Here is a 22,812-nt window from a genome sequence, read left to right as displayed (position 1 = left end):
ACCCCCCCCCCACCCCCCTCCACTTCATTCTTTTGTTCTGTCCGCTCTCGTAGAGATTGTGCAGACCGAGCAGACGCGTCAGACTCAGCCATCGTTATTTTTTGCCTCCGGAGGCAAAACTTCACCCGAGTCTCAAGGTTCAAGATGCAGACTGACAGTGCTGTGGAAGTGGCTCGCTGCAATGTGGAAAACATTAAAAAAAAAAAGAAGCGGAGATTGTTTCTGTTTCAGTTGCTGAGAGACACTTTCACATCAGTAGACGTGGCTTAGTCACACAGCATGTGTCCTTAACCTACATTTGTTCAACAGATGCGTGTTTTTTTTTTTTTTTTTTTTTTCATGACGTCCTTACATACGGAAGCCCTAAGTGGCCATAAATATTATTTTGGAGTTAATTATTTCCAAAGTTTGTTTAACTCCATAGGCCAAATAGGCCATAGGTCTTCAAAAGGGGGTCCATGACCCCTAGAGGGTCCGCGGAGGTACTCCAGGGCGGGCGCAAAATCTTTGGTTGATTAGACATTCTATGTATATATATATATATATGTTTTTAATTTTCACCCACAAATTTAAAGAGAACCTATTCACTCCCCAGGTAAAATCCCATGTTTGTGTGCACGTTTATATTTATGGCTGTTGCATGGCTGCCCCACTGTGGCACATGTTTAAAATAAAAAAAAGATGTATTTCAACGTGTGCATTATTTGAATAGTTTAATACTGAATCCATAATTATATATATTCATAAATAGCACTAGGCCGAGTTTAATATAGAACACATATATTACATAGGCGGTCCCCACTTAATCACTCCATCAGTCTGAGGGTCCATGGCCTGAAAAATGTTGAAGACCTCTGCATTGGGCTATTATTTTACCACATTATAGTGTTAATGGCATTCATCAGTCAACATGACGTAAGTCTCTCAAATTAAATATATCGATATTTCAAGAAAACAGAAGAAATAAAGTCATTATCATTGTAAAACGGAAAAAATAGTATGTGAACACATGGCCGCTCAGGGCTTCCATCCTTACAGGCCACTAGTAATTCTTCCTTTATCTTTGTTTTTTCTCAGATGTCCATTGTGAGCTGTCAAAATTCTGCTCCACCCGTCACAGTCTGCGACTTTACCCCCGTGTCTGTGTCCACTTTTATCCCCTCTTTCTTTCCTCCTGTCCCTGCCTTTTCGCAGCAGCAGCAGCAGCATCATGCCTCTTATTTGCTGTATTTTGCAGCCGGGCCCGTCTGACCCCTGTCAGCCACAGCTGATAAAACCTGACACCTCCTTTAACAGTTCGGCCTGTTTTGTTTCCCAGAAGTGATGTGTGGTACTTAATTTTAACCAGCTTTACAATACGAGGGAAGCAAATGTATTCCCATACCCGTATGCTTCTGTCAATCAAGACATCATAACGCGGTATCCACCCTGCCCTCTGCGCCGCAGAAAACCTTCTCCATGGCAACAAATCAGCTCATTGAGTGAAACGGACGCGCGCATGTTCAGCTGCCTTGGCACGGCGAGGGACGAATTGTCCAAGCGTCTGCCTCGGCGATATCCTCGCAGTTCATCCGTTATCATCCCCCCGTAGTCGATAGTGCTTCCTGCTCTGCCTCCAACATGATAATTATACGCCCCTAATTATGGCGTTGGCTGCCAGACCTGCACCAACACTTAGTCATGCATTCTGAGAGGGATTACGGGCAAGTATTTGCCTCTAATAGGTTATGAAAGAGTGCCTTCTGTTTTGTCGAGTGGACAGCTGCAGAAACCTGAACCGTGAATGCGAATGGAGATATTAGCGGGTTTAGAATGTGCGGCTGTCAAAAGAGTCGGGCCGGATTGGAAGCGAAGAAGAATCCGCCTTAATCTGTCAGAGAAGTAGTAGAAACTTTACACAGTCACAAGGCTGAATGTGTCTAATTATCTGTGTAAATCACTCAACAGTCAAATAGTGTCTGGTACTGTGAAGACATGTCTTTTCAACCATGTTTTTTTTTTCCCCCTTGCAAACCTTTTCGGCTTCTTCTTTTTTTTTTTTTTTCCAAACCTCTGGAATGTAACAGATTTCTTATATAGCGACTGTAAACCTCAGCTGTATTCTCACGAAGACGACAGCTTGACACTGAGAGCACCCACCTGTTGCTGCAGACAGGTTAAAACAAATTCTTCTTTTCGTAATTGAGGTGAAGCTCCGACTGCCAGCTTTTACTGCACTCGCCGTTTGTTGTTCTGTCGAACTTCTTCTTACAGCCTCCTCCTCTTCCTTTAGTGACTCATTGTTTCCCGTCTCATTCCGTCAACCCCCTTTTGCTTTCAGTTCACTAATAATAGAGAGTCTGCCCCGTGCTCCCATACCTGAATTGTCCTCTTCCTCCTCCTCCTCCTCCCCCTCCCTAAGCTGCTGGAGCTGTTGCGTGGAACGGCCTTGAATGAGACGCGCGGCTGATGTGCATCCTCGAGTACATTTGCTATGCATGCATTCACGCTTGCAGGCATCATCATCTGCGTTCCACTCTACACCCCACCACATATAAACACAGATGTATAAACAAGCTGCGGAGTGTCGTGCGCACACACGCGGTCGTTGGGCATCTGTTTTTGGAGGAAGCTAATGAGCTGCGCCCGGCTCAGACGGGGGCTGAGATGGTTTCCCGTGATCCCCCCGGGTGGGTACGGTGCATTGCCAGGTTCTGGTGTAAATTCAAAGTGACGGGTCGCCCTCTAGCGCCCCCTCTGACCTCGCAGTGGCGTTGCGTCTTTTCCGCCGCTGTCTCAGGTGGCCTCATGCCTTGCATATTTTAATAGACGATCCACGCAGCGGCAGAGGTGCAGCCGCGCTGTTCAGCCAGAGGCCATGGGAATGAAGCTCAGCGCCTGTGGAATGTCTCACACATGCACACCATACATACATACATATATACATTACATTTATACATACATGCATACACGTATATAACCGGGGCAGCCCAAACGCCCACGCTCTGAATGCACCCAGTAACCACACGGCGCATACAGTCACCCAACCACAGCTTATATGTCATCGCATAAATAACAATTAGCCCTTGTTCTCGTTCGGTGTAAACACAAGTATTTGTGTAGTCAACACCTCCAGCAGGAGGAGGGGAATTCCAGCGAAGTTCACCAAGACGGCGTCAGAGCCAAATCATCAACGTATCACTCACCGAGGAGGAGATAACGCGTGTCTCTTTAAATAACGGAATTTTTTTTTTTTAAATTTGCTTGTTTGTCTTCAGCGGCCGTGAAGCTGGCAGGGATTATATCAGGGAGGGGTAAGTAGGTTTGTCTGGCAGATCAGATTCAGCAATTTTCTGACTGGTTTGTAGCCGCATGGAGGAGGTGAGCTCACAGGGGGAACTGCAGCCGTCTTTATTGATCCGTGTACTACGCACAGTGTCGGTCCACCTTTAACGTTCGTCAGAATCCTGCACTGAAAGCGGAGGAATGCTCCGCTGCTGTGAGATGTGATGTATTGCTTGTAGCTCATACTGTATCCATCTATAGCTCATGCGCTGGGTCAAATGTTAAAACCACTTTACACCTCTCATTTCTCACTGACAACCGCGGATCAGTTTCCTGGCATCTGCCTCCTTCATTTGTTCTCCTCTTCATCTGTCACTCAGACACAAATGATCCGAGTCTCGTGTTACATGTTTGAGTGACGTCCCCCCCCCCCCTTCGGTGCAACATTGAAGACGCACCTAATCAGAAAAAACTTTGAAGGATGCTAATCCTCGCGTTTTCAAAACAGCAGCTGCGATGTTAAAACATGCTCATTGTTTCCTGGTTGCTTGTTTTTTTCCTTGTTTTAACTTCCTTTAAATGTGCATAAAAGCCCGATGAGGGCCCGTCTCGCTCTGCTCTGCTCTGCTCTGCTCATGGTATGCTAATGTAAACTGACCCAGCGATCGCTGCTTTATCCCTGTGTTCCTGTGTCACAGGGATGGGTCCCGGCTCTGCACCCATTAGCGGTGTCGTGTGTCCCGTGAGGACAGATGACAAGATGACCACTTAACTCGATTTTTTCTCCTGTCCTTCTCCTCAGTAATTCCTCCTGTCATCTCGTGCTCCCTCCCTCCTTCCTTCCTTCCTTCCTCCCTTCCTTCCTTCCACTCACGGTTTCCTCTGTGTTTCTGCCTGTACAGGGTTGGAAAGCGGTGGCGTGACTCTGAAGGAGCCCAGCTCTGAAGGGGAGATCGAGAGCTCTGCGCCGGTCACGTTGCGCTGTCACATTGACGGACACCCACGGTTAGTCTCCTCCCACAAACTCCCACGTTTAAGGACCACGCTGAGCACTGTAACAAAAAATTATTCATCTGTCCTCGGCCTCTCTCATGCCCTTCTCCTTGTCTATCATCTCCTCTCCTCTTTGTGTCTCTCACTCCCATCCACTTCAATCCTCCTCTCCTCCTCAGGCCGACGTGTCAGTGGTTCAAGGACGGAGTGAAGCTGATGGAGAAAACCCATCAGATCAACAACAAGGAGAGGACGCTCACCTTCAAGAGCGCCAGCCCCGACGACAACGGCCTGTACTACTGCTGCGCCAAGAACGCGGCTGGGCACGTCTGCAGCAACGTCAACTTCACTCTCAACATCATAGGTCTGCATCCGGTTCGATATACATTAAATGTGTTAAACACTGATCAGGCATAACATTATGACCACTGACAGGAGAAGTGAGTAACATCGATTATCTTGTGACAATCCAATGTTTGACTGGGAAACGTTTGGACCTGGCATTCACGTGGATGAAGGTGGTCATAATGTTATGGCTGTTCGGTATATGTGAGGTAAATTACATAATAATATAAAACACACATCGAGGCGTGTTGCGCATTGTTTCACCTGTAATGATTTGTAATCACTAACCAGATGTCGTCAGCGTCCAAATGAATTTCACCGCATTTCCACACCTGGAAATGTCAAATAACAGGAGGACGGTTTATAAAGACTCTTAGTGGTGAAAGAGCAGGAAGAGAAACTGATGTTTCTAATGTAATTACCTTGGAGTGTGTAAAGCACCTTCCTCCTCCGCCACCCACGCAGAGAGAAATATTATAAAACACACAGAGCGAACAATAACAGCAGCAGGAGGGTCTTTCTGTGGATCTGTCTGAATAAATGTAACTGCAGTTTGTTGTAAAGGGAGGCTATGTGTTTTTCTGCGGGCTCTCGTCATTTCTGCTGTTTACTCTGCGTGCGTGTGTGTGTGTGTGTGTGTGTGTGTGTGTGTGTGTGTGTGTGTGTGTGTGTGTGTGTGTGTGTGTGTGTGTGCCCCCTGTGTATTATCCCGGCAGTACACCACAGAGCTAGTACAGTACACACAGCGGCACATCTGTGCGAGAAACCTGATGCCCTGTTCCACTTTAATTAGCCACCTGCAACACACAGACACGCAACGTTAGCACCTGGGTGGAGGAAGAATGGATAATTGTTGAGTTTCCAGTTACGGCGTCGCCACCCCCCTCCTCCTCTATAGAACTTCACCTTAAGGAGAGACTGACAGATTTAGTCCGGTTTCAGCGCTTAGCCACGGATCTTTGGGTTTTGCTGAATTCCCGCTGACTTCCTGGGTGGGCCCCGGTGGGCTCTGGGTGCACGCCTCCTTTAGCCATATCCCGAAAAAATGCTGCTGGCACCGTACTTTCTGCAGCGCACATTGGCCACGCAGCTTTGAAATGCTTACACGCATCAACCTGGATTAGGGGGGTATTTTCGTGGTCCCGTTTCTGTCAACGAGTCGGAAAGTCTCTCCTCCTCTGGGTTTGCGCCGCACCAGATTTGTAGTCATGGCAGCTCAGAGGAGCCTCGCCCAGCGTTAAACAAAAGGTTAGAAACGGTCAATAGAACGTGAGTAAAGGGGAAAAAATGCAGTCGGAGCTTTCTTAATGGATTTTGAGTCGGTGTTTTGTTTAACCACGTTATACTGTATGTCAGACCTTTCTTGATCTCATTTGAATCCTAAACCTGATTATTAGGTACCGAGTTGAATAAAAAGGTGATCATGGTCCAGGTAAGCTGCGGGGTCTGTTCCCCGACCTCATTAACTCTCCGGGGGGGGGGCCCCCGCGGTGTTGACACACACCTCCACCTGAAGGCCGCTTGCTCACCAGGCTCACGCTTTCCGTTGGCAGCTTTTAATAAAAAGCCTCGAGTGCATCGGCGTGAAGCCTCCGCGCAGATGTGGCTTAACGGTCCGATGCCTGCAGCTGTAATCACGCAGATGTTTGCTCCTCTCCGACAGATAAGACTTTCCCGCGGCCGGTGGTCACTCCCGAGGACCAGGTGGTGCTGAGGAACGAGGAGGCCGCGTTCCACTGCCAGTTCACCGCCGAACCAGCCCCCACGCTGGAGTGGTACCACGAGACCGAGCTTCTGGCGAACAAGACTCGGTACGTCGAGCGTTAACATCCTCCCCCCCCCACCTCTGCGCCGCCGTTTCCTTTCTCATCGTGCATCTCGCAACTCCGTGTGTACGCCCTCCACCTTCTCATCCTGACCCCCTCTCCTCACCATTATACAAGCGTCAGTTTAGCGCGCAGCAATAGGATATTCCTCCGAGCCCAATGAGGTGGAACCCTCGCCTCGCTGTGCACTGTTTCAGCTCAGGCTCGAGATAAATTGCACGTAAAGGAATGTTATTACTGGAGTAGAGAGCTGTAAAGTTCCCGTGCAGTCTACTATACATCACTCGAACGCGGCTTTTCCCTCCAGCCTATCACGGGAGACTTTGCAGGACTCCTCTGTTCACTGAGCAGAAGAAAAGGGCCTTGAGCTACAATCAGCTTACCAGCATGTCCCCTATAAACACAAAAGCAGCAGATAATAACCTATTTCTATACACCGTGCAAAGTACACCCTCAGGGTTCATAACGCCTCGCGCTTAGTCCCCATGTAGGCGACTGTTCCACGCGGACAGTGAGATATTTTAAAGTGATTATTGACCTCACTGAGCGAGGAAGGCGGAGGACTCCAATATCAATAGTCAGTCATTTGTGCAATGAGCCCGTCGGAGGCGTAGCGATGACTCAGCAGAAGGATGAGAATAAACATGAATATAAAAACGCGCAGAATGTATCTTTAGAAACCTGTACTTCGTGTGGTTAATGTATTCCAATGAAGCCCAGGTATTTTGTTTATTGATCTAGGCTGATTATAACACCAGAGGAATGCAGCTCCCCACGGGCATATCATCTGTTTTGCACCTGCGCTGTTTAGATAACCTCCCCTAGATAAAATATTTGCTCTAGTTTTTCAGATGTGGAAAAGAAATATATACTGCATATGCAGGCTTAAAAGATTCTGCCTCATGGGTCAAACTTCTGGAGCCAGCTATAACCTATAAGGGGAAAAAAAATATTTGACTCTGTTCATTTTGTTTTGTAGTTATTTTAGACCGTTTCCACAGACTAGTTCCTCATCTCGCGGGTGTACGCACACACAGGCTCCCACAGCTCATTTGCCTCCAACTCCTGGACACAGAAGAAGAGAAAAGATGACACAGAAATATCGGATGTCCTGAGGGAATCCACAGCAGAACAAGAAAGCCCTGATTTATCCTTCATCTGAGTAGCTAAATATTACCCATTCCTCTCTACGTATCCAACTTTCTCGTACAGCTGTGACGAGCTGTTGATTTGTCTGTGGAGCTCTTGTCTGTCTGCTCTGCAGCTCCATATCTATCATCCCTGGAGCTGGCTTAAGGTCAGCCTTTAATTACTTCTCATCCCGTCCATCACTGGCACCAAAACTCCCCATCAGCCTGACAGAGGCCAGGGGCCAGCTGTCAGGATGGGACTCCTCAAGCAACAAAAAAAAAAAAAAAAAAAAGTGAACTCAAATTGCAGGACACTTTCCTTTGTAGTCTGTGGACAAATTCTCAGCATTTTCTGTTAACGAGCCAAGAATAAAGAAAGACCCGTGTCAAAATAGCCCCAGAACATCTGCAGAACGTTATTAGTGTTTTCTTCTCCACAGAGTCTTCCTGCTCTCCAACGGGACTCTGCTGATCACTCAGGTCAAGAACAGGAACACGGGAACCTACAAGTGCGTCGGCCGCGGCCTCCGAGGACCCCCTGTCACGCTGGAGGCGTCCCTCCTCATAGCAGGTACACACCACCGCACGCACGAAACCCGCTTTTCTCTAATCTCAGCAGTTTGGGTTACGCATTTATCCTGCCCTACATCTCTCTCTCTCCGTTTCTGTCCCCGTGCCGGCTCTCCTCCTTTCACTTAGAGCCAGATCCCTCCAATGATAATCACATTCCCTTATTGACATCCGGCCCATCTGTATCCACTACACACTCTGCATTTCCCTACTTCCCCTTCACATTATTTCCTCTAAACAGTCCAGCTGTTTTCCAAACTGGTTTAGACCAACGAGCTTCCTCCAGCAGCACCTGGCACTCAGCGAGCTGACATAACATAACATACCTTCACTCACAGTGTAATTACGAAGTCGTGAAATGCTGATATATGCGACATCAAAGGGAGGGAGAGGAATACGTTTTTCTAAAATGTGTATTAAATCCCTGTATAATAGAAAGTAAAGCATCAGTTCTGCAGCAGATGTAACCCGTGGTTGTGCGTGCAGGTTGGGATCTGATGCATGCCGGGAAAACTTTACAAGTCCAGACCCATCAAAGCTGTTTTAACACCGCACACAAAAGCATCAGCTCTATCCCCTGTAACACGCTTTTCAGAAATAATTTCGTGAAACAACAATTTTCCTAATGACTTCTTAAGGTTAAAGCTTCAACGAGCTGTTGTATCTTCCCATCTTTGCTAATCAACCAGCGTTTGGAAACGCAAGTGCATGCAAGTCAAATATTTTGAATGAGCTCAGGGCTGGAATTTCGATGCATTTCAATGTCCCGAGCGTGTTATTCCTCTCGACCAGCCCCTCTTCCCCGAGGGTTTTAGATTAACGAGGTACGACCGTATCTGCAGCTTTGACCCAGTGAACCACAGCTCCATTTAAATACCTTAATTCACTTAATCTGATGGTAATCCCTGCGGGCATTATAGGGGATTGTGTCACAGTAGAATTCAGAATTTAGGGACAAGTTTAAACAGTCGCTCCATCGTAGCTCCACCTTATTCATTTCCCTCGCCCTCCCCGTTCCTGCGGCTCAAGTTCTCTTTCATCTCCCGAGAAATGTGTTTTCTTCTGTTCTCATTAATCGATTTAGACCTTAGACCCGCAGAAGGTCACAGCCGCTGACCAGATTTCAGAGCGTTGTTGGCCGATAAAGTATTAATGACTTCCATTTGGGACTTGCACGGTATTAAACCTCACAATGGTTGGAGGTCTTGTGAGGCTTTGCACCACGGATCTCATTCCACTTTCTGCGCAGAGGTTGCCATATATTGATATGACCCACCTCACACAGACCTAGTTAATTCCCATACTGAGAACAACCTATATTCTTACTCTGCCGACTGTAGGCTTTGTTCACTAATCAATACAAATAAGAGGACTCATCCTGAGTAGACAGGAAGTCTGTCAACAGGGCTGCTCCTAAAGTGTAAATACTTCACAGGATTTCAACACAGATGATGATTCTTCTGCTTTTTTTTTTTTTTTTTTTACACTGAAAGTTCACCCTCCCTTTGCTGTCCACCACAGAGATAGAAGACATGATGCCCAGAGCTCCTGAAGTATTCACGGCCGACAGCCTGCAGCGGGTGTCGTGTCGCCCCCCGCATGGGAAGCCTAAGCCCGAGGTGTGGTGGGAGAGGGGAGGTCAGCGAGTGCCCACGGAGGGAAGGGTTTACCAAGACGGCCTGGACCTGGTCTTCAGTCCGACAAAGGAGGCAGATTCGGGCGCCTACACCTGCGTGGCCGAGAACAAGGCCGGACGCAAGACGCAGGAGGTCATATTCACCGTGGCCAGTAAGAACGTTTTTGGTGCACACATCCAAAGCAGCATCTGTGGAAACAGTTTATTTAAAGTCCTTGAGTGTTTCAAAGTCTAGATTTAGGTCTAGGTTGCTTGAACTTGATCATTCCTTTTTAATATGCGTCTTGTAAGGTTCATAATTATTACTAAATAGTCTAAATACATATATAGGAAATAGATGGATTATTTACTAAACTGAAATGGTGTAAATAAGTCTTTTTAAAGTGCTAATTAGCTGCCATGTGTAGTAACTGGTGGTGTTAGCATCTGCAGCTCTTCACCTAACAGATCACCGCGGCTGCTCCTCAAAATTTCAAATGAAAATAACCCGTTTTCTATTCGCAGACACAGACGTTGCATTTCCTGTGACTAATGCGTTTTAAAACTCAACTTGTGTTTTAGTCGTTAAATGGTTTTAACGTGAATCAGCAGCAGCAGCAGGAAATGTTTGCTTTGTGTCGGCGGCGTCATCTCTCATCTGCCCACGATTTAACATTTACATCCAGATGTCGGTTTAAGGAGAATCTCTTTAGCAGCTTGATGCAGGATTTTCTCTGGAGAGGTTGCCACTGACGACCAGTTTGCACTAATGATTATATATGTATATAATTATTGCAGTAAACCTTGTGATGGTTGTTAAAAAGCTATGCTGAGAAAGAACATAAGCAACAACAAGTAAAGGAACCCTCAGCCCAGGTCATTACGGATTTTGTTGTGGAGTATTTTCTTTAATGTCGGCACCATGGTGGGAACACTGGGGCCATCTACCAGATACTCTGGGATTATTAATTGTGTCTATATTTAGCCTGACCAAACGGCCGAGCTAATTAACAGTTGTGTATTCCTCCCGGGCGCCGCCATGTAGCCGAAGAGCCATTATGTGCACTTAATGACTTCATGTGCAAGTGTGACATGTCTGTGTTGTTGTTGTTGTGTTGCAGCTTCCCCGTCGTGGGTGACGAGGCCTCAGGACAGCTTTTTGGAAGAGGGCAAACCAGGTTTCCTCCACTGTCACGCTCAGGCGAACCCTCAGCCCGAGGTCATCTGGCTCCGCAACAACATCATGATCACACCCGAGGTGAGTTCGCACCTCAGACGGTTACCGGAGTGTCAACGTTCCCGTGAAAGCTCGGCTAAGATTTTGCGGCGTGACAGAATTTCACTTGTGTCGTCTCGCGGTTCTCCCCCACCAGGACTCTCGCTTTAAGATGTTCCCCAACGGCAGCCTCAGGATCAACAACGTGGAGGTGTACGACGGACAGATTTACGGCTGTGAAACCAGGACTATCGCCGGCCAACTGTCCGGCCAGGCTAGAGTTACCGTGCTCGGTAAGCTGCGGAGGAATCGCTCGCCTGATCAATATGGATAAACTTATTTATTTACAGTAGATTCTACTCGGAAGTTATTCCCCAGAGTGAGAGATAATTAATGTGTGAAGTCGTGGACGTGGTATATAATGAGAAATACTCATTGCTCAGAGAAAATGCGAAACACATGTGGTCATGCCTGTGGGCCTGTGTACGTCTCCTAAAATAGGAGTCCGTGTTGTGTGTGCAGACGTCCTGCAGGACACCCACAGAGGTGTAAAATATGACTCATGCATGGCAGCTTTATTCTCGCCTCCATTTTAACGCGTTATCTCCGTGATAAATTCCTGTCTTCCACTGTAGCATTCTAGTGATAGATGGTCTGCTGTGTCACAGTTGTGTCTGGACGGCTTCTCTGTTTACATGATACGAGCTCTGCTAGGAAAAAAAGCCTACATCTTTATACTCTGCGGATCCGTGTGTGTTCATGCACGTCTGTTTTCACATTTCCCCAAATATGCCTGAACACGATTTGCTAGATGTCGTTTCATCTGCAGTCGCACAAAAGATGCTTTGACGTGCCCCCCCACCCCCCCACCTCACTTCTAACCACGTGTGCGTAACGTGCGGTGTTTGGACGTGTGTTTCAGAGAAGCTGAAGTTCACCCCGACCCCCCAGCCTTCCCAGTGCCTGGAGCTGGATAAAGAGCTCTCCGTCCAGTGCTCCGCTACGGGCCGAGAGACCCCCACCATCCGCTGGAGCAAAGCAGGTTGGCTCCTCTTAAGGCTTCTCCCACGGCGGCTTTAGATCAGATAAGGAACGACTGTTTAACAGCCTCTCATCCATAATGCAAATAGTAGTGTTCATTTCTCTGACTCAAATGGTGACAAATGTTCCCCCCCCCCCCCCCCTCCGCAAGAATATGTAGAAACCTGCTCAGGATCTTAAACAAACAGAGTGTTGGGAAGATTCATCTTCACGCATCGTTTCCCGCATTCGTGTGCATCGGCCGTGATGGAGTCAAATTAACCGCTAACCGCTCCCCCTGTCCTGCCTGTCTGTCTCTCTGTCTCCCCCTGCAGACGGAGGAGAGCTGCCGCCTCACGTCAACCAGAGGAAGGGGCAGCTCCACTTCACCAAAGTCACCCGCAGCGACGCCGGAAACTATACCTGCATCGCCTCCAACAGCCAGGGGGAGATCAAAGCCTCGGTGACCCTCAATGTGGCCGGTAAAGCGCTTACTCATCGTCCTGGAAGTGGGGAAATAATGACATGGAGGATGTATTAGTCATCGGTACTTGCGGTCCCAGTACATGGGAGGGTGGTTTCATCGTGCATCAGTCTCATCAAACGCAGCACCATTCATCGTGTGCTCGGTGGCCTTTTTATAGCCCAGTAATGAATGACATTTGTGTCGGGGAGAGTAACTAAAAGGATCTTAACCACAGCCTCCATACTCTTTATAAGGGCTGCGGTCTAAGTGTTGACTTAATGAGCTTTTGCTTGTTTTGTGCGCCTTCTCATGCACATGCAGTCTACATTCGCTTCAAGATGGAGCCAGACGACACAACCGTGTACCAGGGGCACACGGCCATCCTGCACTGTCAGGCCACCGGCAGCCCCGAGCCTCACATCCACTGGATGGTTAAAGACAAGACGCTGAACCTGAGCGACAGGTAAATGAGACGCTTTGCCGTCATGCTTTAGAGTGGTGAAAAAAAAGAGAGAGAAAAAGATCCCCAAAGTTTGTTTACATCTGCTAATTTAGCATTTTGGCAAAACACAGGTGCTACGCACATTATGTGAGATATGGATTTTCTTATATCGAGGACAAAGGAGGACTAAAAGCTGTGTTTTGTGGTGCGAGGTGTTGGCACTTCAAAGCACAATATTTTTTAGTATTTACCTGCTTATAAGGTAATCAGGACAAAAGTTAATTTTGTATACTTGAATTGTTTTTAATTGCACATTAAAAACTACTACTTCAGAAACAGTTTTTTCCCCCATAGAGCATTGTTGGTTGTTATAGATTAATTTTTTTTGAAGATTCTCAGATAAAGCTACATATTTTGAGTTTTTTGAAAAATATTTCTCAGCACTTTTTTATTTTGTGTATTTTACATGAGCCTTTTAAAATGACTTGTAAAAAAAAAAAAAAAGGCGGGAAGTTACTGAAGTGAATAGTTTTAATTCAAATGCAGCTAGCTGAGTCTAAAAGGGAATAGTTCCCTCTCTAGCTTCGCCACTTGCTTGCTGGACGTTTGGGTTCATCGTTACATTTTCTCAGGTTTAAACTGCAGAATGTTTCCAGAAGTTGAAAGTTTTCTTTGATTTTGGTCACAGCTTGTCATTAAGGAGTGATGTTAGGTCCTGAAACCAGACCAGCTGAGAAGCACTGCTTTAAAGGACACTTAGTGATTACAGACCTTTACAAACCTGAACACAAAGGGTCAAATCTAAGATTTAATTTAAGATATCTTGTTGTACTTTCTCATAAATGTGAAATTTATGATCTGTTTTTATCAAGAACCACAACTAAAAAGCCAAATATAACATAATCTGAGTGAAGTCATGGTTTAAATATGTTATCATAGCCAACGGGAATGAAATAACTAAAATGAACTAACTTAATACTCTCCTCATCGTATCTTCGCATTCATTTTTATTTTATTTATTTTCTTTAGCTTTACTGGAATTTTTGTGGATGGGAACCTCTACATTTCACGTCTTCTTTACTAGTTGCTTAAATACTGAGGACTGTTCTGTCTTTTTTTTGTCTGCAGCAGTGGTCTCTCTGTTGTGTTTGTGTCTTTACACTCAAGTACCATTTTGAGTTACTTGAGTGTAACTTAGGCCGATGAATAAAAATAGACGGGCAGACGGCACGTATTAACTTTGATAGATATGTTTTATGACATGTTTATGTTCTTAAGAGGGTTTACAGGAACAAGGGTTAGAGAGAGCCACAAACAAAGAGTCTGATGTTTCTGGAACAACATGTAGATGATTTTACGTTGTGCCTGTTTGGTCTGCTTTAAATCCTCAGACTTTCAAACAATCAGAAGTGTGTGTATTTTTCATATAATGATATTTTGCTGTAGATACAACTTCAAGAACTCACATGGAACAAAGTGCTCTCAGTTTTATTTACTTTTTGTTGTCATAAAATGGAACTTGTTTCTAAAAGACTCTGAAATCTCTGAACGCTGTGGAAAAAAAACATCCACAAGTGGAGATTCTTTGTAATTAACCTCAAAATACTTTTTTTGCTTTTTTTTTTGATTGAACGTTGAACATAAAGGACTGAACTAAATACAGGAAACAGAAACATGTTGGAAGCTCCATCAATCATTTAAGGAGCTGTCCATCAGCACCACAAATGACAAGCAAGGGTCTGTCTGTAACAGGCCAATTAACAAATGATTCATAAATAACGGTATCCTTCAACAATGAAGAAATGCATTCTCACATATAACAACTTGACATCCGATAACAGATCCATATATAGATGATATATCATATAATATAAAGATCATGTAAACTGTGCAGCTCTAGCCAGATGTACTTCAATTTAAGCAAAAGCAACAACATCAAAGAAATGAAATTAAAGCATTGCCCTCTCTACTTATGGCTTTTTCCTTTAAAAATAAAAAACTGCAGTGGATGATATTAAGATGGCAAGAGTCAAGAGTCTTTATTCTCACTATGAGAACATAACCCCGGCTTAAAGGCAAATACACGGACATTTAAATAACACTAGAGAAAATGTAAACACTGTAACAATGTACATGAAGTGCAGCTTAGTGCAAGTTCCAGTCCATGAAATGTTGCGATTGTTCTTTTCCTGTGAAGTCAGGACATTCAGAGCTCCACCTTCATCTCTTCCTTCTTTCCTCCAGATTCCAGAAGATGCCCAACGGCTCCTTGGTCATCACAGATGTCACCACAGACGACACGGGCAGGTACACGTGTGTGGCCGGAAACAGCTGCAGCATCAAAGACCGCGTGGCTCAGCTCTACGTCGTGGGTGAGTTTAACACGCTCACGCTGACTTCCTTCATCCGGAACAAAGGTGCACACACATGTGGCGCGAGCCGCAATCACACGTACAGGATGAAGGCATTAATTAAACCTCCACCTCATCTCGCTGCCCGTCATCCACGTCGACAGGTTAATAACCACGTCTCGGGCCTGTCACCGAGGCGACGGGATCGGGCAGACGTTAGATCTAATAACCCTCTGCAGCGCTCTGTGGCCCCTCGTGTGCTCTGTGTCTAAAGCTGGAAATTACAGTCACACCGTTGCTCTAGTGTCTCATATCAAGTCATTTTCTCCCAAAGTAGCAGGATGACATTCCAGCTTCAAAAGACGGAGACAATTGAATTTGGATGTTTGTCGCAGCTCGTCGGGGTTAGCGTGACAGCGCCGACCAACAAAGAGGAGAAACAAGGCGACTCGGAAGAATGAGGCGACTGTTTGGTTTTAACCGTGTTAACGTTCGGTGCAAGTACATTCCACGTTTAAGTAGGGCAACACAGCCCTGTTGGATGTTGCATGGGTTGAACTTTGCAGATTGTAACTGGGGTTTGATTGATTTTGATTAATTGATTTGTTTATTTAAGTGTTATGCATGTTATTGTGCCCAGACTACACAGGCTGACAAGACACTATACAGTAAACATTTAAACAATTCAAAGATTCAAATAAGCAGAACAAGAATGAATCTTATCCCTCCGTCAACCCAGAATATACAAAACCATGATGAAAAAATTGTATACTTACTTAAGTACACTTATCTGTCTTAATGCTTTTCAGTAAATCTGGCTAAAACATAAATCTCCTCCTTGAAGAAACAACTTAACATATCGTAAATAAAGTAAATCGGGATTCTTTCCCTGAACTTTTTTTGAACAAGGACGTCCTCAGTTCCCTTATACCCTTATACCTGCCCACTTCAGTCACCAGGGGCAACGTACCAGATCTTAATTGTGCACACACAAGGACCTCTGACCTCTCCCTAAGTTTAGTATTAGATATGATTCTGTATAACAATAGTCTCCTTTAATTTGAATTTCAGTTTGTTTCCTCCGAACCTCCTCCTTCCATTGTTTCTTGTGGTTGTGAAGTAGTTTTCGTTTAACCGTATCAATCTTACACTGCAGATTGTTACTAAAAATATAGTATAAATCAGAACCACAAGATCACGTTTCAATTAACGGCCGTAAATCCATCAGTCGTACGCTTCCTCCTCCTCGTTGAGTTCTCCTTAATGTAAACTCATTTTAAATTGACCATAATCGCTGCCCTGTGCCCAACAGAAAAACCGGTTCACGTCAACGACAACGATGAGGACAAGGCTCCTTACAAGATGATCCAAACCATCGGCCTGTCGGTGGGAGCGGCTGTGGCTTACATCATCGTCGTTCTTGGGCTCATGTTCTACTGCAAAAAGAGACGCAACGCCAAGAGACTGCAGAAGGGCCAGGACGGAGAGGAGCCCGAGATGGAGTGTCTGAACGGTACGAATGTCTCTAGACTCACGGTTGGGCCGCTGGAAAGGAGATTATGTGGGCGGTTGTCACATTTATCATCCTCTGAATGTTCAGGGTATTTGCTGCCACCTTGTGTTTATTCTGGGTATTGCATCCTAAATCTTATTTTTATATCATTAACCTCCCAAGACCCAAAGTTTAGTTTGCAGCGCATTTTTAAATCCTCCAAGATATTTAGGATCAGCAGAACCTAAGTATAAGAACTGAGGATCATCTTTAAACTGGAGGTAGTTTTTTGGGGGGGGGGATCCTCATGTAGACACAGGGATTATTTCTTGTGTAATACAATGACGTCACCAATGTGCATCAAATGTATAAAACCTACTTCAATACCTGATCATTGCTGTGCAAATACAGGATTACAAGCCATAAAGTCCCAACATCCTCAAATGAGTACTTGTTAATTTGTGACATTGACGCTCGTTAGTATTATTAAAGTTGTTCAATTTGCGCGTCATATCAAACTAGAAAAGTTAGAGTATATATAAACAAGTTTCAGCCGTAAAACATGATGAGGTTTTGTACCTTGTCCGCTTTTGTCCCATGATTAGAATGAATGAATGACCCTTTGCCACCACTAGATTTCAGACCAACGCGTCCACTTATGAGGACAACAGGTCTAAATGAAGCAGAATAAGCTGCCACAAACCTAAAACTCAATGTCCCCATATGAGGACGCAGGGTCTCAGGACGTCAAAATATTTTCTAAATATTAAAGTTTTGTGTGTTGTGTCGATCAGGAGGGGCGGTCCAACAGAACGGTCACACCACTGCTGAGATCCAGGAAGAGGTGGCGCTCTCCAGCATGGGTACCATCGCAACAACGGAGAAACGCCACAGCCACGTCAACAACGACAAGCTCCACTTTCCTCGAGCAAACCTGCAAACTATCACCACTTTAGGTACTTTAAATAATCAGCTTTTAAACGTCTCATCTTTGATGTGATAGAAAATGAGTTGATGTTAAAGCTGAAACATAATCACCTATTAAGACAAGAGAGATTTGTGTGCACCTCCTCTGATATTTGCTTTGCGTCGCGTGAATGTTTGCTCAGGCAAAGGGGAGTTCGGTGAGGTGCTGCTGTCCAAAGCTAAAGGTATTGAGGAGGGCGAGGAGGAGACGGTGGTGCTGGTGAAGAGCCTCCAGACCAGGGACGAGCAGCTCCAGCTCGACTTCCGCCGCGAGGCTGAAATGTTCGCCAAGCTGAGCCACCGCAACATCGTCCGCCTGCTGGGCCTCTGCAGGGAGGCGGAGCCTCACTACATGATCCTAGAGTACTACGACCTGGTAAGAAGCGTCATACACACAGAGGGAGAACACACACAGACAATTATATCAGGAAAGTATGCAATCATCTCTCTCTCTCTCTCTTCTTTTTTTGTTTTTGCTTTTATGAAACCAGGGAGATCTAAAGCAGTTCCTGAGAATTTCCAAAAGCAAAGATGACAAAGTCAAGTCTCAGCCTATCAGCACCAAGACCAAAGTAAGTGAATGTTGTGTTTTCATTGGCAGAACATCCGGTTCTTCAACTTCAACTACAAACACATCTTGAATAATATTTGCATGCTGACTATTGCATGATTATGTTCTTTGACAAATACTTGTGTTGTTGGTGAGAGTCATGGTTACAATACCGGTGATATACACAGATCAGCCACAACATTATGACCACTGACAAGAATTACATCTTGTGAGGCATTCGTCTGTGTGGATGTTACTTAGACATGTAGCACCCACCTACACCAGACCAGGCACCCCCACCCCATAGTAATGACACTCCTTGATGGCAGCAGCCACACCCAGCAGACACACACACACAGTTATCTTATTTTCTATGATATCAGCAAAAAGAACAACGTAAGACTGAGAATTTCATGTAAAGACATGGTCGAAATGTAGTTGTTTGGAGACTTTTTATTTATTTATTTATATTTTTTTCACATTAATCTACTTTTTTCTCTGCCTCATCTTGCACAAATTATCTCATTGTTTTATATATATATATATATATTCTTGTCTAATTCTGTGCTACTGTGACGAGGCAATTTCCCATACGTGGGATAAATAAACAATGTCTTATGTCTTACTCACAACCTGAGTTACACAAACATGCAAATTTTTTGCAATTTTCAGAAGCATAAATTCCATAAATGTATGTGTACACATATAAATACATGGAATTTCTGGAGCAGACAAGTGCAAAACTCTTTGTGAACGTCACTTTACAAGCTCAAAAAAGTTAGTAAAGATTAGAAACAGCTCAGTAGACACTGACGTCCTTTGTCCTTCATGTCCGTGTCTCTCCCTCCAGGTTTCCATCTGTGCCCAGGTGGCTCATGGGATGGAGCATCTGTCCAATCACCGCTTCGTTCACAAAGACCTCGCCGCCCGAAACTGCCTGATCAGCAGTCAGAGGCGAGTCAAAGTGTCAGCGCTGAGCCTCAGCAAGGACGTCTACAACAGGTCTGTCTTCAAGTCATCACTTAGAGTAAATGTAATGTTCGTGTGTGTGTGTGTGTGTGTGGGGCTAACTTCTCATTTGTCTTGTGTACACGCACGTAGCGAGTACTATCACTACAGGCAGGCATGGATCCCGCTGCGCTGGCTCCCGACGGAGTCTGTGTTTGAGGACGACTTCTCCACCAAGTCTGACGTGTGGGCCTTCGGAGTGTTGATGTGGGAAGTTTTCAGTCACGGGGAAATGCCGTATAGCAAACTCAACGACGATGAGGTGCTGGAAGGTGAGTGTGACGCTGTAGCAGCTTTTTATAGACCAGGCTGCATCTCAATAATCAATGCTTTCATGTTTCTGATGCGCTTTGACCGTTCTTTGCTGCAGGTCTGCAGACAGGGAAGCTGAAGCTGCCCGTTCCGGATGGATGTCCCTCCAAAATCTACAAGCTCATGGTGCGCTGCTGGGCGCTAAGCCTCAAGGAGCGCCCCTCCTTCCCCGACATCGTCCACGCCCTGGGAGAGGTGCCCTCTGACAGCAAAGTCTGAGATGACCCCTCACCCCACAGCAGAGGGGAACTTGTACCAACCCCCTTCCCCTAAAAACAAAGACGCGAATGCTGGATTTATTAGTCTCACACATTTCAGGGAAGAGGGTTGAGCAGAAAACACTTTTTTTTTTTTATATGCATTTCAAAAAAAACTTGGGAGTGTGGATTCTTTTGCTTTATCAGTGGAAATGCACTCGCGTTTGCGTGATTGTCTCCGTGCGAGCTGTGCCAGGAGTTTGCCTTAACCCGCGGCCTCGAAGTCCCTCCCCTCCGGCCCGTGTCTGTGGTCCCACCCGTGAGAGACACTGTGTTTCACGACGCTTCACGATCTCAGTGCCTCTGCCTTTCCACACGCACACTCGCTGAAACTTTTTACTGCTTCGTCGGGATGTTAGACACCGCGCTTCGACTGGGTCTGAACAACAGAGAGGAGCTCAAATAAAACCTGCCGTTTTCGTTCACCTCTTCGAGTTTTTCTCTCGTAAAACTCGAGCGTTTGTCGAAGGGAACGTTGGATTTAAGGTGATTTCAGCATTGAAACTTCTTAAAAATCAAGCCTTTAGAAGTGTGTCAAGTGAGATCATTTTTAAAAAAAAATAAAAAATCCAACACCCGTAAGGTTTTAGGTGAACCCTTCCTACTCTGTCCACCGGGGACCCTGCACCATTCCCTCAAATTGTGTGTGTGCACACTGAACTGTTCACGAAGAAGAAATGGAGTGAAGTTTGCATGAAGTTTTGTCGTTCGAACAGAACTTGTGGAACAAAGTAATCCATGCTATGGTAACACTTCAGGAACAAAAAATAAATAAATAAAAGTTTTATAGCCAAGGAATATATTGAATAGATTGTGCCAGTGTGGGCTTTATACATTTTTACAAGTGTGCTCTGTTCTCGTATTAACCTTGAGGTGCTTATTTGTCGTGGGTGAGAATAACCCAATGTACCGCATCAATTTTTTTTTTTTTTTTTTAAAAAGAAATCATGTCGTCTCAGTTGCAGGGATTTCGCCTATCACCACGTTTAACCTGCGACATAATATCTTCAGAGGTCCAATCACAGCAATGCTGCAAAGTGGACCATCACACCAGGCAATCTGTACATAATGTAGAAGCCATGCACTAACTTCACTTAAAAGAATACCCCTCTTTATTTCTATCATGTTGTGTAGAAGGACATGCAGGTGCCTGTTTATTTATGATGAAGGTCCTGTTTTTCTTTTCCTTTTTTTTTTTTTTTAAACTATGTTTATAATAGAAAGGTACTTCTGTGATCTAGTTAAGCTGTTACTCATTCTCTCTGTGCATCTCAGTGTCTGATAACCGGCTGAATATGCTAAGACAAAGTACAAAAGGAGGTCAAAAGAGTGTCTGCAGGTCACCAGTACTCATTTAAGTGCCTGGTAAGAAATGAAGGATTATCTTAACTGTTTCCCTCTTGTTTTTTTCTTTTTACATTATCTAATCAAATGCAATGGCCTTTGTTTATGAAGCTGTTTTTTTTTTTATATACGTTTTTAGTGTAATGTTTTTATGAATGATGCTAGGCACTCACACCTAGACCTGTTTTTTTAATCTGCTTCAGCAAATGTTCACAGTAATCACAAATATATACAAAAGTATACATGCTGCTGTCAATAAAGGTTCACAGTGTTTTTATCCAACGTGTTGTCATTTATACTGAAGGTTTATGGGATAATTCCTACTATTTTGTGAAATTTAGATCGAATTGTGGCTAATACGCTAAAATTGAATAGGTTTAAGTCCATTTTACTCTAGTAATGCAGCTACAAGTAAGAACTTTTTTAACTAAAAAAACTATATGTTCTGCATAATATAGTGGCAAGCTCTTAGATCGTTGTTCCCTCTCTTTGGCGACCCCTACTGTCATAGACGGTAACTGCAGGTATAATTTGGACCTAATTGCTCAGAGATCCAAAAAGTTTCACGTGTGTAATCTTATCATTCAGTTGAATATTAATTCCTCCCACTGTATCTGACAGAAAAATAACTGATAACCAGTGTGTTCACAGACGCACAATTTCTAATACTGTAAATCCAAGGATTTTCATATAATTTTACAAGTGACAGTGACAGTCACCATTTTATCTGATTTGACAACTTAGGAGATTTTTATTTGAATTGATGATTGCCACTTTAATGCATATGATTACTTCAATTATATAATGCATTATCACACAACATCATTGCTTAAAATAAACACCTGACCAAACGGTTTCTGCAAGGTGACTGTAGTAGTGCATGTAAATAACAGAGGTTGTGAGCTCATAATCAGTCTCTGAACCAGTGGCGTGCATTTGAAAATAGTGACAGGTGAAAAAAAAAAAAAAAAAGAAGTACCTGCATTTTGTAATTTGTGTCTGTCGAGTCACAAACCACTTGTGTGATCCTGTACAAATACTTTCAAACCCTTTTTGTTGCTAATCCAAAAATCCAGTCTGCTCATTGGCCACTAGAGGGCGGTGTTCTTTAGGTTTTAAACAGGAGAGCGTGCCAAACATTTTTCGATATAATTATGTTCAAAGTTTAAAAGATAACATAGCCTTTTATAGCCTTAAATGAGGGGTTTCTGCATTTTGTTTGGTGCTGGTGAAGGTTATTCATCCGTTAAAGGACTCATTGTTTAAAATTATATTTGTGCTTTGGGTGGGCAATTGACTTAGGGAGTGCTTCTTGTAAACTTTGATAGTGAGAGTTGTGCATACACAGCACCTCATGTCGGTACACAGACACAGAATCCCTAATACAAAGATTTTATGTGCCACTCGGTGTGCACTGGAGTTATACGGCTTCGTTAGATCTGTTTATTTATGCAATCTTATCACAACACATACTAGTGAGTTTAGAACTGTTTTTGACTTCTTACATTTCAGTGAGTTCTCTTTTTTAATAAAAGCCAATGCGTGTTTATATTGTGCAATCAAATCTTGGGTGAATAAAAACACTTTCAAATACCATAATACCTGGCATTTGTTTTAACCTGCCTGGAGTGCCACGTGGGTGGGG

The 22,812-nt window shown here is 44.5% G+C and overlaps 1 protein-coding gene across 1 annotated transcript in view; it reads left to right on the top strand.

Annotated features, from left to right (window-relative positions):
• The window catches only part of ptk7b (protein tyrosine kinase 7b), a 77,094-nt gene extending 55,650 nt beyond the window's left edge, over positions 1 to 21,444 (top strand). The window contains exons 3-20 of the mRNA XM_047603289.1: positions 4,167 to 4,269; positions 4,437 to 4,621; positions 6,266 to 6,413; positions 7,999 to 8,129; positions 9,650 to 9,916; positions 10,865 to 11,001; positions 11,117 to 11,252; positions 11,882 to 12,001; positions 12,315 to 12,461; positions 12,767 to 12,908; positions 15,132 to 15,259; positions 16,551 to 16,751; positions 17,525 to 17,686; positions 17,840 to 18,072; positions 18,188 to 18,268; positions 19,097 to 19,248; positions 19,348 to 19,526; positions 19,625 to 21,444. Coding sequence (XP_047459245.1) covers positions 4,167 to 4,269; positions 4,437 to 4,621; positions 6,266 to 6,413; positions 7,999 to 8,129; positions 9,650 to 9,916; positions 10,865 to 11,001; positions 11,117 to 11,252; positions 11,882 to 12,001; positions 12,315 to 12,461; positions 12,767 to 12,908; positions 15,132 to 15,259; positions 16,551 to 16,751; positions 17,525 to 17,686; positions 17,840 to 18,072; positions 18,188 to 18,268; positions 19,097 to 19,248; positions 19,348 to 19,526; positions 19,625 to 19,785 — 2,813 coding nt within the window. The 3' untranslated portion in view covers positions 19,786 to 21,444. The remainder of the gene's footprint in view (positions 1 to 4,166; positions 4,270 to 4,436; positions 4,622 to 6,265; positions 6,414 to 7,998; positions 8,130 to 9,649; positions 9,917 to 10,864; positions 11,002 to 11,116; positions 11,253 to 11,881; positions 12,002 to 12,314; positions 12,462 to 12,766; positions 12,909 to 15,131; positions 15,260 to 16,550; positions 16,752 to 17,524; positions 17,687 to 17,839; positions 18,073 to 18,187; positions 18,269 to 19,096; positions 19,249 to 19,347; positions 19,527 to 19,624) is intronic.
• Positions 21,445 to 22,812: the final 1,368 nt, after the last annotated feature.

The sequence above is a fragment of the Mugil cephalus genome, chromosome 13, assembly GCF_022458985.1.
Source record: "Mugil cephalus isolate CIBA_MC_2020 chromosome 13, CIBA_Mcephalus_1.1, whole genome shotgun sequence".
In the NCBI taxonomy this organism is placed as follows: Eukaryota; Metazoa; Chordata; class Actinopteri; order Mugiliformes; family Mugilidae; genus Mugil; species Mugil cephalus.
This window is presented reverse-complemented; position numbering and strand designations above follow the sequence as displayed.